This window comes from Heptranchias perlo, chromosome 24 (genome assembly GCF_035084215.1).
Source record: "Heptranchias perlo isolate sHepPer1 chromosome 24, sHepPer1.hap1, whole genome shotgun sequence".
In the NCBI taxonomy this organism is placed as follows: Eukaryota; Metazoa; Chordata; class Chondrichthyes; order Hexanchiformes; family Hexanchidae; genus Heptranchias; species Heptranchias perlo.
The window spans coordinates 33,089,336-33,105,278 of NC_090348.1; the positions used below are offsets into that span (position 1 = coordinate 33,089,336).

A 15,943-nucleotide genomic window follows, 5' to 3' on the forward strand; every position below is an offset into this window, starting at 1 on the left:
AATTCACAGCAGCACACAGAGATGAGCTTTGTACTTGGTCAGAGGACCAATTGTCTTTGCATTTGTTTGGACCAGGCCAAATCCGACCCTTAGTTCACTTGATTTAAATTTGCCTAGCTATTAAAAAAAACAGATGGACTTGAAAATCAATGAGGGTGGTAACATCCCCAGATAAGGACTTGCATTTATATAGCACCTTTCATGACCTTGAGGCATTCTAAAGTGCTTTACAGTCGATGAAGTATTCTTGAAGTGTAGTCACTGTTGTAATATAGGAAAGGCGGCAGCCAATTTGTACACAGCAGGATCCCACAATCAGCAATGTGATAATGACCCGATGATCTGTTTTTTTAGTAATGTTTGTTGAGGGATAAATATTGGCCAGGACACTGCGGGGGAACTCCCCTGCTCTTCTTCAAAATAGTGCTGTGGGATCTTTTACGTCCACCTGAGAGGGCGGACGGGATCTCGGTTTAACGAATCATCTGAAAGACGGCACCTCCAAAAGTGCAGCGCTCCTTCAGTACTGCATTGAAGTATCAGCCTAGATTTTATGCTCAAGTCTCTGGAGTAGGACTTAAACCCACAACCTTCTGACTCAGGAGTGAAAGTGCTGCCACTGAGTCACAGCACTAAGTACTAAGATATGCTTGCTTGCAATCTCTGCTGATGACCCCACCAAAATTCACGTGGTCAAAGACTCTTTAAATTTACATATCAATGGCAGGCAGCTGCACCACTAAGAGTGTATCTAGGGTGACTGCATGCCTGGAGGAGACAGAAAATTGGCCGAATTCATCCCCCTCCACGAATGAAGATATTACTGACTTCATTAGCCCCCCTATGTAAGAGGGCTGCAAAACTTTCAGGAAAGTTCCTCGACATTCAAGGTTCCCAGCCTTGTCCTTGGTTTAAATCCCCAAGTGATTCCCACATGTGTCAATTGGCAAGTGTTTTCACTGTAGGGACCTGCTTCTGATGATCTTGCCCCAATCTGCTCTGAGGAACTCTTGGCGTTGATATTCTCCGCTCCCAACTCTGTCACCTCCTGAATCAATGGCCTTGTTTGAGATGGACGGACGCCTTCCTCTCCAAGGCCAGGTGAAAATTCAGTGGCAACATCAGGACCTGGTGTATCCTGGTCTCAATCTAATTTATGACTGTTCTTCCACAGTCCCACCAGAATTATGCCAGAAGAGTGTCTGAAGGGTCATGGATTTTTGGTGCCTGTAGCTTTACTGGATGTTTCTACGCATGCATAACTGATATGCATGTATATTTTGAAGTTCACATAGTGACAACCTACCAAACCATTAGTTGGATGAAATTACATTGTCATACCCACAACTATCCCAATGTCAATCACATATAGCTATATCATTTTTTTATCCAATGGACAATTGATTGGAACCTTCACTTATAAAAATGAAGCTTGTACTTCAAATCTGTGGTTTGAAAAATTCTGCAATTAGTTGCACCTGAGAAATTGTTATTATCATGATTTGTTTATTTCTTGTTCGGTTATCATACATATTAATGGCCAGAACATTCCTGAACTATTTGTATTATTTTTAAATGCATAGCTTTTATATTTATGGTAAATTTCTACTACTACACAATGCACACATTACAGCGATGACATAGGAAACCATTGGCATTTGTCCGTACTATCCAGAAATGTGTAGAACTGTGTGCTATAACATGCTGATGCACCAATGGACTGCATAGTGGAATAGAAAGGCATGAGTTCATGTCAATCATTGACATTCTACAAAATAAGTATAGAATTTCAGGGCAAAAATACAGGGGCAGGTTTTCCTGTTCCTGGGAGCAATGAATGCAGGAAAATCGGGTAGGGAGGAGTACACCCCATAAGCGAGTCTCCGATTTTCAATTCCTATTAATGAATGGACGGAAAATCGGGTGGGCTCCCTACTAGGCATACACTCCTCCTTGCCTGATTTCCCTGTGCCCAGCACTCCAATAGGCCCACATGTGGGAACAGGTAAATCTCCTCCTAAACGTTTCTCCATTGAGAAGTCCCATGGGTGAACCAACGTGGTCTACTCTTGTACAGCTTCTAGTAGTACCACCACCATCTCACATAGACACTAAGTCCCAAAAGGATGTTTAAGTCTTCTGAGGTAGTAACCAACCTTTTTTTAAAAAAAACATTGAAGCCCCTATCTGTCTCTCCATAATAACAAACTGAGCTTGATCATCTAATTACTACTTCCTGATTTATCTCACCTTGTCTTTTAATCTTTCAGTCGTGACGGTGTCCCCATTATGGTTCCTGGCCCTTCTGCTTGTCTTCTGAATTTTAAAACTGAAAGATGGTTACTGAACAGCCACCTCCCTGCTCTCTGGGACACAGAGCGATGCTCGAAACATAAACATAGGGAGAGGGGAACAAACTTTAAAAAGTGATAAAAATATGAGGGTGTAATAGTGGTATTGTTTAGTTGAAACCTCTGAAGATCAACATTTTACTTTGGAGTTTATTAATGTGGCCTAGCCCTTTTCACTAACATTGGAGCATTGTGCATCGGAAGGAACACCCATAGAAACAACTGCAGTTACCATAGCGATGATCTCGACCACTTTGCTGTTCTTGATGAGTGTTATGCATAATACAAAAGTGAAAGAGATACCACTTTGGTTGTAGTCTTGGTCAAACTGATCTTTCCCAACTCAGCACATGACCGACACACAATATACAATAATATGAGGTTGCCCTCATCTACTGAGAATAACATGAACATGTTCATAAGGCTATATATAGTATAAGTATTTTCAAAGAGACTGAAATGCCAGGCATCATCAAAACAACATTTACAAATGCTACATTCCATGTGGAACAAAGAAAGAACTTGAATTGATGTAGCATCTCATCACACCCTCAGGTTGCACCAAAGCACTTCATTACCAATAAGTTACCTTTTGAAGTATAGACACTGTTATTATGTAGCAGTGCGACAGTCAATTTGAGTGCAGCAAGGTCCCACAAACAGCAAGTGAGCTGAATGACTAGTTAATATGTTTTTGATAATGTAGGAGCAAAATTTGCTAAACCGCAGGGAAAACTTCCTCCTATTCTTTCAATTATGGCATGGGATCTTTTACTTTCCACTGGAATAAACAGATAAGGCGTCAGTTTAATATCTCTTCCAATAGCCTAGATTATTACAAAGAATGTACAGCGTAGAAACAGGCCATTCGGCCCAACATGTCCATGCCGGTGTTTATGCACCACATGAACCTCCTCCCACCCTTCTTCATTTAACCCTGTCAACATATCCTTCTATTCCCTTCTCCCTTATGTATTTAGCTTCCCCATTATGTGCTCAAGTTCTGGAATGGGCCTTCAGATTCAGAAGCAAGAGTACTATCACCGAGACATGCTGACAGGTCAGGAGGTACTAGATTTGATCCTCAATCGACGTAGAATTAGTTGATTTCAGCCAGAGTGGCAGTTAGTGTGTTACAATTGTCTAGCATGCCCTTGGGTTAGGGAGGCAGAAAAAAAAATCAACCGGGGGTTTCCACTCCTGATTCTGATTCAGTGACACCAGCTAGAAAACGTACATGTCGACATCGGCTAAAACATGAAAATTAACCATTTGGATACTTGGGTGAGGTACCAGAGGGCTTCTGGCCCCCACGGAACTGTACCCAACACGAATCAGCCTTGGCTGATATTCATACCTGGATTTCCTCCAGAAATGGCACCAGGCTCTAAAATTATGGATCCTAGAATGCTGAGGGAAATCACAAGAGATAGTTAAGACTCTGACCATAACACTTCAAATATCTTTGGATATGGAAGTTGTACCAGAGAACAGGAGCATTGCCAATGCAACACCGCTGTTCAAAAAGGGAGAACGAGACAGACTGGGTAACTATAAACCAGTCAGCCTGGCATCGGTAATGGGTAAGCTTCTAGAAACCATAATATGAGATAAAATTCACATTCACCTTGACAAATATGGGTTAAGGATAGCTAGTACAGATTTGTAAAAGGCAAGTCATGTGTGACAAATTTAATATAGAGTTCTTCGGGGAAATAATGTAGTGTATTGATAAAGGACATGCAGTGGTCATAGATTTTCAAAAGCAAATTTGATAGCGTGCCATATAGGAGACTTGTTCATAAAATTCAGGCACAAAGTATTAAAGAGAATGTGGCAGCATGGAAGGACATAGAGCAGGCAGTAGTGGTTAATGGATGTTTTTTAAACTGGAGGGATGTAAATAGTGACGTCCCCCAGGGGACAGTGTTGGGACTTTTGCTCTTTTCAATACATTTAAGCAATCTGGATTTGGATATAGGATGTATAATAACAAAATTTGCAGATGACACAAAAATAAGGAGCATGGTTAACTGTAAAGAGGACTGCAAGTGACTTCAGGAGGACATAAACAAGTTAATAGATTGAACAGATACATATCAGTGACATTTAATGCAGTGAGGCGCAAAGTGAATAAATATTTCATAAAGGCTGTCAGGAACGCTGTGGTCACCTGCCCTCGTCTGTGAGCTGGAGTATACGCTGAGCAGCATACAAAGCGATGAAAATAGGAATAAAGCACATTAAAAAAATTGAATGAATGCCGTCGGAAGGAAACATTCAAATTATCAAGAGACTTCATTGAATCCTGTATGAAACTGCAGTAGCTTGAAGAAACTGCAATTAATCTGTGAGAGCTCAACAAAAATTAAATGCATGACTTCTGATAGTAGAAAATGATAACGAAAAGAATTAATTACAGCGGATAATTGTACTTTCTAGATCTGAGATTTAAACCCTGCATGACCTTTCACAGAACTTGAGCAAATGTGGTGAAAAATGTTTCAAGTTTTCTCCCTCATTGAAAACAATTTCTCTCTGTATTTATACAAGGAAGAAGAGGAAGGCACCAGCCTATGATCTCCTGCTGTAAATGTCTGCTGCTTCAGAAGTAGATTAGTTTGGCCTCCTTTGCCCTGTTTAACAGGCCAGCTGTAGTGAGCGAGCAAAGGCCTACCATGAATCCTCCCAGGCCCGCTATGTGTGGTTTCCTCCTGCAGGGGAGCTTTGGAACCAAGCCGAGTGGGCAACCGGCCAACACAAACCTGGGACAGTCTAAATGCTGCACAGACACAACTCAACATTCTATCATTGCTCTGCTACTACAAATTCTATTCTGTTAATTCCAATTTCTTAATGATTTGTGACATTTAACTCGGAGAGTAGAAATCTAGACTGAAAATAAAGGGGGCAAAATAAATCATTATGTTCTTGTTTCACAGTGCGATTGTAATTTGAGTGTCAAGTCAATGCTCACACATCATTGTTGCCAATATGTTTACAGGGTTTACAGCATCCCACCATTTTACATGCAGTATTCATTCTGTGAGCTGATAGCTTCAAAACCACAGAGGTGGATGCTCAGCTGGGAGACCCAAGTTAAAGCCAGACTCCTGGTTGATATTTAAATAGACTTTCCCTGTTCATTACATTTACATAGAATTACACAGAATGTACAACACAGAAACAGGCCATTTGGCTCAACTGCTCCACACGAGCCTCCTCCTACCCCTTTTCATCTAATCCTATCAGCATTACCTTCTATTCCTTTCTCCCTCATGTGTTTATCCAGCTTCTCCTTAAACTACTCCTTGTGGTAGTGAGTTCCACATTCTAACCACTATCTAGGTAAATAAGTTTCTCCTGAATTCTCTATTGGATTCATTAGTGACTATCTTATATTTATTGCCCCTAGTTTTGGTCTCCCCCACAAGTGGAAAAATGTTCTTTGTGTCAACCCTATTAAACCCTTCCATAATCTTAAAGACCTCTATCAGGCCACCCTTCAGCCTTCCCTTTTCTAGAGAAAAGAGCCCCAGCCTGTTCAATCTTTCCTGGTAGGTGTAACCTCTTAGTTCTGGTATCATCCTTGTAAATCTATACTGCACTTTCACCAGTGCCTCCATATCCTTTTTATAATATTATTGTAATAATCATTTGCTAGATTCAGCCTGGCAAAAGGAAGCAAAAATCCCTACTAGGCACTGCCAATCATGTTTTCTGGAGCATCCACCAAGCACACTGACAACAATATAGAGATATCAGTGGGCTAGACTATTCCACCTTCTGGACTGAGGATATCATGTATAGTGGGAGGAATTAACTAAGGAAAAGAAATATAGAAAGCATAAAAAAGATATAGTTTAAATAATCATGCTTCCCAACCGCAACATCCAAGGTGAAATGATGCTGGCACTATAACAGTCTTTTGAAACACTGCAAGGCTTGTTTACACTCAGCAAGAATTTTGGCTAAACCCCAACCCCTATGCACAAATACAGACACAAATATTCCTCAGTTGTAGCATTCGTCAATGATTTCCAGTGAAGAATCTCATTGTACCATCTTGATCGCCTCTTGTGATCTGGTTTCAGTTTCTCCCATCTGATTTAATCTGAAGGAAGCAGTGAGCTGCCTGGTCTCATTATCCAGGCTGGGTTCTCCTCATTGAAAGAAGTCACTTTGTTAACAGGAAGGCAGCAAGTAGTTTGGACATGATGCATGGTGATATCAGAACATCCCTGGAGTTCTCGCAATGAACAGAGAAGGCTTTGAAAATTAAAAGGTGGATAGAACAAGAGAACGTCAAGCCAAGCTTACAGCAACATCCTGGCTCTGGGTCAGGTATGAACTATGAAAATACAAGTAGCCATAGGGTGACACAAACCCAGTGGCCCAACAGCTGCAGTACTGATTTTCTGACATTAGATGTCAGTAATATGCCTTCACAATAAAACATCATTGAGTACGCTACACTGCTTCTAACTTGCGTCCTTTAGAACAACCTATGAACATACAAAAATGTCGGAGAGGAAAAGACCAACCAGTCCATCTAGCCTAGCCACATACTTGTGATGCCTTATGCATCACTCTTCCAACACCTATTACCCATCAGGAGACATATAATCTGTGAACTAAAGAGTCACTGGGTAAAGGAAGTATGCAATGTGCTTAATTTGAATTTCCCCAGATTTTTTAATCGGATGCATTAAGACCTTATTGTATTTCAATAGTATGTATCTTATGGGAGCTTCGGTTTGAAATGTGCTTAATTTGGTTTTCCTCACACTTTTCAGTCAGATAGACTGAAAAGACTGGATACAACCCAAACTCACAACCAATGCAAAGCTGCAGATTAACCAGATATGTCTTAAAAGGAGTTTTCCTTTAAGACACTCCTTAAAATCTACCTCTTTGACCAAGCTTTTGGACATCTGTCCTAATATCTCCTTATGTGTCAAATTTTATTTGATAACGCTCCTGTGAAATCCCTTGGGATGCTTTACTACGTTAAAGGTGCTTTATAAATGCAGTTGTTGTTGTTGTACTGCACATAATACAGAAAAAAGATAGAAACATAGAAATTTCAGCACAGGAGACCATCTGTCATATCATGCCTGTGTTGGTGCTATTCCCATTCCCTGCTCTTTAATATTTTCAGATAGAAAACTACACGTAACAGAATGGTAATGCTGGGCTCGTAGTCAGCAAGATTTGAACTTGCACAGGACTACCGCCAATGGTTTCCGGTCCATTACTTTAACTACTCACCCACAATTATTGGACAGCTAATGGTAGTAACTGTGTACTACACTTTAACAAATCATTGTTTGAGTGGGTAAGGACTTCAATGCTCTAAACAGTAGCAAGCACAAGAAAACAAGTAATAAAATAAACACCTGCCCAACAAGCAAATTGCCTCTACAGTCCATGGTTAACTATTCTATTGTGTGCTTATTATATTTCATCTCCTAAAAAAAGATTCTGCAAGGTTTTCCCTGTTTCTCAAAGGCAATTCAAGCAAAATTTCAGAACTCCTATCTAACCTTAACTCCGACATGAGGAGTATTCTGAGTATCATAATTTCAAGCAGTGAATTGCTTGCCATAAAGCAACTCCATCTGCCTGTTTTTCACAATTGCAAATTGGTCATACGTACATATTTAGAGTGGAATCCCAGGCAGATTCCTGCTCTGAATTTTCAATGTGCTGCCTCTTCCCTTTTGTCCGTGTCAGTTCTGTAAAGCAGCACTTCTCTCCATTGCCCTGAACTTGCCAGCAAACTTAACTGGAACAGAATGGAAAGGCTACTTTGTTGCCCGATCATCCCATCAGATTTGGCAGATGACGGGTTAATAGACTAGCCTCCACTGTTGTTTTCCAGCATTTTCAATGTTCAGCCGACCTTCAATCTTCAAAAGGGTGGTGCTGTATTAAAATCTGGGACCTGCGACAGAACTGAGAGGAGTTGCAGGATCAGGATTGGCAGCCTGATAATTGAAGCAGCAGATAAGGTGAGATCCAGTCCAAGGGCAACAAAGATGTTGACCGGTGTCTACCTGTCCCACATTACAGGGTCGATTTTCCTAGCTCGTGCCCAGGAACTGAGTATTCCTAGGGCACAATGGTCAAAACAAAGGAGTGGGGACCTGGGGATCTGTACCCCTGACCCTTTAATGCTGTCGGAGATTCCCAGGACTTCTCTGACCTGCACCTAAAAGCTGCGAAGGCCAGATGGAGCAATGTTAATGAAAGAGTTGCCGGGGGAAGCCTGCAGATTTATAGGTCGGTCACAATTTTTGATCCCCCCTCCTCCCACTGGTTTACACCACTGACAGCCAGAAATTCGCAATCACCCAGGGTAGCTGACATTTTACTGTGTGGAGATCATGAAGACTTAATAAATGGCCAGTTAACTTAATTACTTGCTCAGAGAGATATCAAACCTATTACCAGCCTAGGTCTGATCTCCATCTGTAAGTGTCCAGTTTGTACATTTTACTATGAATAAAAACACATCATGTTACAGCCAAATGACTGGACAGCAAAATGATTTGAAAAAGTATGCAAAAAATGGAATAAGTTAATGTAATAATTTTTGATAGTTCATTAAAACTTTAGTAAATTTAATACTTTTAAAGCTTGCTATTAATAAAATTAACATTATGGGAGTGGAACTGGGCCTAAAAATTTACTATCATAGATTAAAATTCCTCACATACTAAATAATAGTCACAGTACAAAGATTGTTCTTCTTATCTTTAGTGTAGAAGAAGACAAGTTCTCCCAGAACATTCAATCCACTATTAGAATCTTCTACACTGTGTCAAATTTCTACCAGTTATATATCATAGCTACAGGACAAATTCTTCCATAAAACTGACAGGACATTGGATATAGAAAATAACTTCAAACTGGTAAATGATGCAGACTAGTTCTATAGCCTGGGTAGAAGAAGTTGTCATTTTTTGGATGTTTTATTCTCTGGGCTGCCCATTAATAGTTCACATTTCAATGAGTATTTTACTCCTTTCAATTCTGCAGACACCCTCACAATGCTATTATGTTCTGCTGGTTTTGAAGTTATCTCTGAATGTTACTGATGACAGTGTTCTAATGTTCTTTCTCCACTGGATCCAATTCTCACGTAAAAAAACTCTCATTGTTGTGAAATGCCCTATTGTTTAAAGAAAAACTAAATATAGTAGTGCAAACAGAAATATAAGTGAATCTCAATTTTAAAAAACCTTTGGTGAAAACTTAATTATAGAAAGGGTTAAAGAAAAATTTAACCCCGAAAGAACAAGTTAAACCATTTGTTAAACTAACCACATCAGTCCCTGTTTATTCATCAAGTCGAGGGTTAATGCATGTTGAATAATCAACTGAGAACCAGCTAATTGGGACGACAGGAATTTGAGATTAATCTCTGCACACCAGCTTTTAGTATCCCTGCTGAATTAAATTTACCTTATGAATAGGGTATAAGGCTCTCATGAAATTCAAATGTGAACAATTAGAACACCACCCAATGATGAGTGAAAACTGGGGTAAGATTCTGACACGACCTTGTAGAAATAAAGATTGTCCGCACTTCTTTTGCAGTCACTTTATCTACTCGAGATCCTCATAATCACCATGGTCATCCACCCAACCCGCAAAGCGGCAAAATGCCATTATCACAATAAGGTTGCATCCAAACTTAGTGATGACTCTTAATGACTTTGATGACTCAAATGTATTATTAAGAATAACCACAGCTTCAACCTACAAAATGTAACCATCTAGGCACATTACCAAATGTTTAACATTTATTCCAAGACTAAATTGTTCCAGGGCATAAATCTCAGAACTAGTTTCCTGTTGTATTAAATTGAGTTTTTCCACTTATATTTACCACCATACTTCCGTCTCCGATCAAGGGCCTAGAGTGCCATTTCTGGTACCTAGTTTAACATAAAACTACAATTATTCCAATGTCTCATTTCAGGATTTTTTTACCACTTTTTGACAGAGAGGATTTGTTAATTTGCTTTTAAATGTTGTATTTTAAAAGCATAATGTATTACTGTAAGTAAAAAGAAAAGGTCTGAAACAATAGCTAATTAAGATATGAATGAACCAGTCTGGACATTGTTTCCTCATATACTGAAAAAAAATTGGTTCATTCTCAGGATGTGGGCATCTCTAGCAAGGCCAGCATTTATTGCCCATCCCTAGTTGCCTTGAAAAGGAGGCGGTGGGCCTTCTTCTTGAACAGCTGGATTTTTTCTACGTAGCAGTTTGATACAACTGAGTGGCTTGATTGACCACTTTAAAGGGCAACAACATTGGTTTGGGACTGGAGTTATATAGGGGCCAGGTTTCCTTCCCTAAAGGACATTAGTGAGCCAGTTAGGTTTTTAAGACAATCCGACAGCTTCACTATTAGAATCTTCTGGGAGAATTTGTCCTATAGCTACGATGTATAACTGGTAGAAATTTGGCACTGTGTAGAAGATTCTAATAGTGATACCAGCTTTTTAATTTCTAGGTTTTTTAAATTGGATTCAATTCTCACAACTGCCATTGTGGGATTTGAAATAATAATAAGCAATTTGATGGCTTGTCTTCGTAATTGGCAGCTACCTTACACCCATTGTTTTGGAAGGATTTTGATGTCTTTCTGACTGTGAACAGTCAAGAAATAAGGTACAATGTCAGACACCTAAAAGGCAGTCTGGCTTTGAAAAGAGGATACATCATAGGCAATCAGGCAGCAAAAAGAACCTGATCATAACTATTGCACGGGGTACATTCTCCTTGCTATGGAATTAAAAAAGAAAAACTTGCATTTATATAGCACCTTTCACAACCTCAGGACATCCCAAACCACTTTACAGCCACTGAAGTACTTTTGAAGTATGATCACTGTTGTAATGTAGGCAATACGGCAGCCAATTGGACACAGCAAGGTCCCACAAACAGCAATGTGATAATGACCAGATATTTTTTTTTACTGATGTTGGTTGAAAGAAAAATATTGGCCAGGACACCGGGGAGAACTCCCATGTTCTTGTTCGAAATAGTGCCATGGGATCTTTTATATCCACACGAGAGGGCAAAGGGGACATCGGTTTTAACGTCTCATCTGAAAGACGACACTTCCAACAGTGGCAGCACTCCCTCAGTACTGCACTGAAGTGCCAGCCTGGATTATGTGCTCATGTCTCTGGAATGGAACTTGAATCCACAAGCTTCTGACTCAGAGGCGAGAGTGTTATCAACTGAGCCATGGCTGACATCTTAAAGCATTTTAATAATTCAAACCAAGTCTTGCCTCATCTAATGTTAACTCAGTCCTCCTTCAGAGAGATTGAAGAAATGCATGTGCAAAAAACCCAGACATCAGGCTCGGGGCACAAAGGGGTTTCATTGTTACATCCCAGGATCGCGCCATCATAGAACTAGATTTAAGGCAATGTGAGCCAACCCCTATAAAAGTAAAATGCTCAGTTCTCTTATGGAAGTGCCCAACATCACTAAACCAAAGAAGTATCAACAACAGACTCAAATTCATGACATCCACGTACCTACTTGATGTGAGCTCTATGATAGATGGGAATAATTATGATTTTTTTCCCAAGGAAATTAACATTTTTTGGCATGGTAGAAAAATAAAAGTGAATGTGACTTCAAGCAAATAAACCAAATGACTGCAGGAGATGTTCTCTGACCTTCCTTATATTTTTGTTTAGATCATCCAAGTTAAGGAGGAAGATGTGATCCTTGGCTCCTAATAGCAGTTTCCCTCTCTCCTCATCTAGCAGCAGGGTTTGGAAATCGAAGCCCTCGGCAGAGCCCAGGAATGGAATGCAGCTGTTGGAGATCAGCAAATCTGTGGGAAAAGAACAAAAATCTTTATGTTATTTAAAATGTTTTTACATCCCCCATTTGTTTCTTTTACAAATACAGTACCACAGCATGTTCACAGTAGGTAGGTTCCATTTTCAAAAAGCTCCTTATTTGCAATTCTTGATAGACTTAAAATGCACCTTTATCCAACAAATATGAGAGCCATAACAATTAGAAATTGTGACATGCAAATGTTTTCATACCATTAATTCTTCAAGTTGTGACATTCCTAAGATGAATAGCCATTGGGTATTTCCAGCACCCAGGCGAGAGTAATACGATGGAAATAATATTTCCACTCAGCAATATACATCTTGAAGGCAGATTATACGTTTACTGTGAACTTTCTCAATTATGTTATTTTTGAGTAGTTTGCTTTACATTTAAAGGTTTCTATTTGAAGATGGCTCTGTTTGAACTTTTCAGCAACAGCTTTCTTGGAAATCCTATGGGAGGCCTGCAATTCCTAGATACTGTAGTTTTTAATAATAATTCTAAACTGTTACTTGCTGGATAATGCCTTGTAATATTGTTCGGCATAAATGTTCCAATTGATCTTTATTATAAACATGCCCCACAAAAATCACATTTCACCAAGTCTTTGAAACTAAAAAGATATCACAGGAAACTTAAGTCCTGATGGAACTATAGTGTTTCATTCAGTATTTGGCAATTTATGTATATACATCTATAACCTTCATATTGTTGTACAAATCTGTGAAATCTTCAAACGATACTCTAATCTGTGACATATGATGTTACCATGTCACCAGAGCACAGCCAACTAATCTTAATTTGAAGACACTCATTCAAATTTCTGGATAATTCAAGTTTTGTGTGCAAAAACGACTTTGAATTATCAGGAATAGATTGTATTTCTCACTTACTGGCCTGCTCAAAATTCAAAGAAGCTCCAACATCTCTCAAATAAAAAGGAATCCCCAAAACATAGACAACCTCAATTCAAATAAAAAATATTATTTTAATTGTGATGAAACAACTAACAATCCTCCTGAATTGTGTACTGGGAAGCTAAGTAAGAATACGCACCCGCAGTTTAATTGAGAACTATAATGATACTGCTTTGCCATTCAATCAGTTTCCCCAGTGTAATACAGAAACATTATATATTGTTCACGGACTTGTTTGTAAGAACCTCACATTTTGCACTCTGATGATATAGGCACATCAATGTTAAAAATACCAATCTCTGATTTCATTGAATATGTTTTGAGTAAAATCCTTTCCTTGAGCTTATTGTGTTAAAACAGTAATAACATTGCTACACACAGATGGAAAGCAGTAAAATGAGACATTTAATGCAGTTTACAAAATCAAACCATACGGTTACGTTTCTTCAACTTTCCTAGTATTAAGTCAGTACAGTTCTCTATAAGACGACCAAATAATTTGATCAATGTGAGATTGAATCCCAAAAGAACTCCTGTGGTTAGATAAAACTACCAAGCTGGAGTTACATAAACATCAATTCTGCTTAGCTTATTGGACTTTTGGAACCAAACCATTGATACCAAGTTTGAGGTGTAAAACCTTGAACTTTAGAAGTACTGATTTCTCCACAGAATCCAGACACTCAAGGATAACTCATTCCAATCATGAATGCAGAACAGATAATGCAGCAGATGAATTTCCCTCAACCGTTATAGTTCTGCTCCATTTATGCCAAACATTTCATATTATGATTTGATGCCACTTTCCTTAACTTTTACTTAGTTAGAATAAGCAGCACCATGTGCTATTTTATGTATCAGGTAAGTCCTTTTTATCCAGTTTAGTTTCTTTTCAATGGTAAACAATTGTACCGACTTCATGAACGCCACTGGCTGGTTACTAAGGATCAATGAAGTCATGAGTTCAAATATATGCCAACTAATTAAACAAAGAGGTAGATTAAATCTTAGTTTTTTTTCTTATTGTAACTGAGCTGCTATACAATACCAACATTCAACACCCTCCCTCCTCCATGAGCAAGACTTTGGTCCATAATTCACTCCCCTTCCAAGATTAATGCACACGAGTCCACCCAAACATACTGAGCAAGATTTCAGCCGCTAACCTTCCCCCCCCCTCTCCATTGAGCAGGATTTGGTGGTTAGTACTCCCTCAGCGTGCACGATTTCACCCCCTTCTAAGAATTTCAGCCTTCACCCCATTCCTTCCCCCATCCCCTTACTGGCTGCATCGTCCCTCACGAGCTACCCTACCCACTTTAATTCCCCTTTTACAGTAACCCTCCAACTGCATTTCCCATCTACAACACCCCTCTCCCCACTGGTTGTATTTCTGATAGTTGGCTGTTCAATGCCTCAATCCCCCTATCGCTACTGATTTGTCTTTTCCCTCCCCTCCCCTCCCCTTCAATTGTTTTCATCCTCCTCCCCCACCCTTTCTCTGCCTCGCAGTCCTGTTTGCCTCACCTTCCCCATGCTATTTTCATTACACCACACCTTTTAACCCTGATTAACCAAAAAATTCTAATTGGTCTTGACTACCTATGTGCAATGGCATGGGAGATTGACCAGTAGTTAATTAAATCTGTTTAATACGCGAATGAAACTGGGAAATGCTGTGGAATATTAAACAATTACTTTTACCTCTACAATATCAATCGGTAGGAAAATAAACCTTCAGGTATAAAATATTAAATCAGCTAACAGTAAAGATTTAAGATTATAGTCTGTGGAATTTTACTGTAGGGCTTTATGGAAAGCAAACAGACAACCATTTCCACTCAAGTAAAGACTTCTAAAAGGTAGCTGGGATTGATTAACTATCTGCAAAGCTGTCACGCACAAAATGAGCTGCTAAATATAACTCTCATATCTAGAATGTACTTTTCTGTTTGGAAGACCTTGGGATCCATCATGTTCTGAAATGATCATTTGTTCAATTGTTAAATTATTTTATAGTCAATAAATCAATGCCGATAAATGCCATGAGTCAGTAGGCTATCAGCATGTCTAATCACCGGTGTGTAACTTCTGACAGCATAGAAGATTTTGTTGCTTCTGTTTGATGAAGGGACTTCAGAAGCTGTTGCTTCACCTCACCGATCAACTAATGGCGTGTAGCATCCACTACAGCTGTATTTTTCCATTTGTTCTCAATTAATCAGATCTGAATGATTTGTAGTAATTTAGCTACTTTGATTTTCTTTTAAAGTGAAAACTCTCCCTCTTCTAAAGAGGTTGTCAAACCATTTCAGAGTTTTCAGTAATCTTCCTTATTGTGTCTTTTTCACTGCAAGAGGTCCCACCTTTGGTTTGTTTCCAATGCTGATTGACAGATACAAGTGACAGGAGTCCCAGGACTTATAACCACAGCCATTTGAAAGGAAGGCTGGTATTCCAATCCCTGCATTATCCAAGGTTTAACATTATCCATCCCCTTCAACTGGGTTATTGTCTTGTATCTGACACTGGGGTATCAGGTATTCTATATGAGCTCAGATAAGGTTAACCAGTAGAACAGTGAGTACAATACCTGCTTCCCTTCCAAATGATTGTGGATATAAGATTTCCTGTGACTTGTTTGGGCCTGTCAATCAGCATTGATAACTATGAGAGGAGAGCACCTGAAATCCATTTTAAATGATGGAGAGAAATCAGGTATTCCAGTGAATCTGTTGTGGTGAGTCACAGGATACGCTGGCGTATAATGTAGACCTGTTAAGCCTC

The 15,943-nt window shown here is 39.3% G+C and overlaps 1 protein-coding gene across 3 annotated transcripts in view; it reads right to left on the reverse strand.

The window, feature by feature from the left end:
- Positions 1-15,943, reverse strand: part of sema3d (sema domain, immunoglobulin domain (Ig), short basic domain, secreted, (semaphorin) 3D) — a 265,383-nt gene that overhangs the window by 134,179 nt on the left and 115,261 nt on the right. For all 3 annotated transcript variants that reach the window (XM_068005026.1, XM_068005027.1, XM_068005025.1), the window contains exon 3: positions 12,068-12,228. In XM_068005026.1, the coding sequence (XP_067861127.1) occupies positions 12,068-12,228 (161 nt within the window). The remainder of the gene's footprint in view (positions 1-12,067; positions 12,229-15,943) is intronic.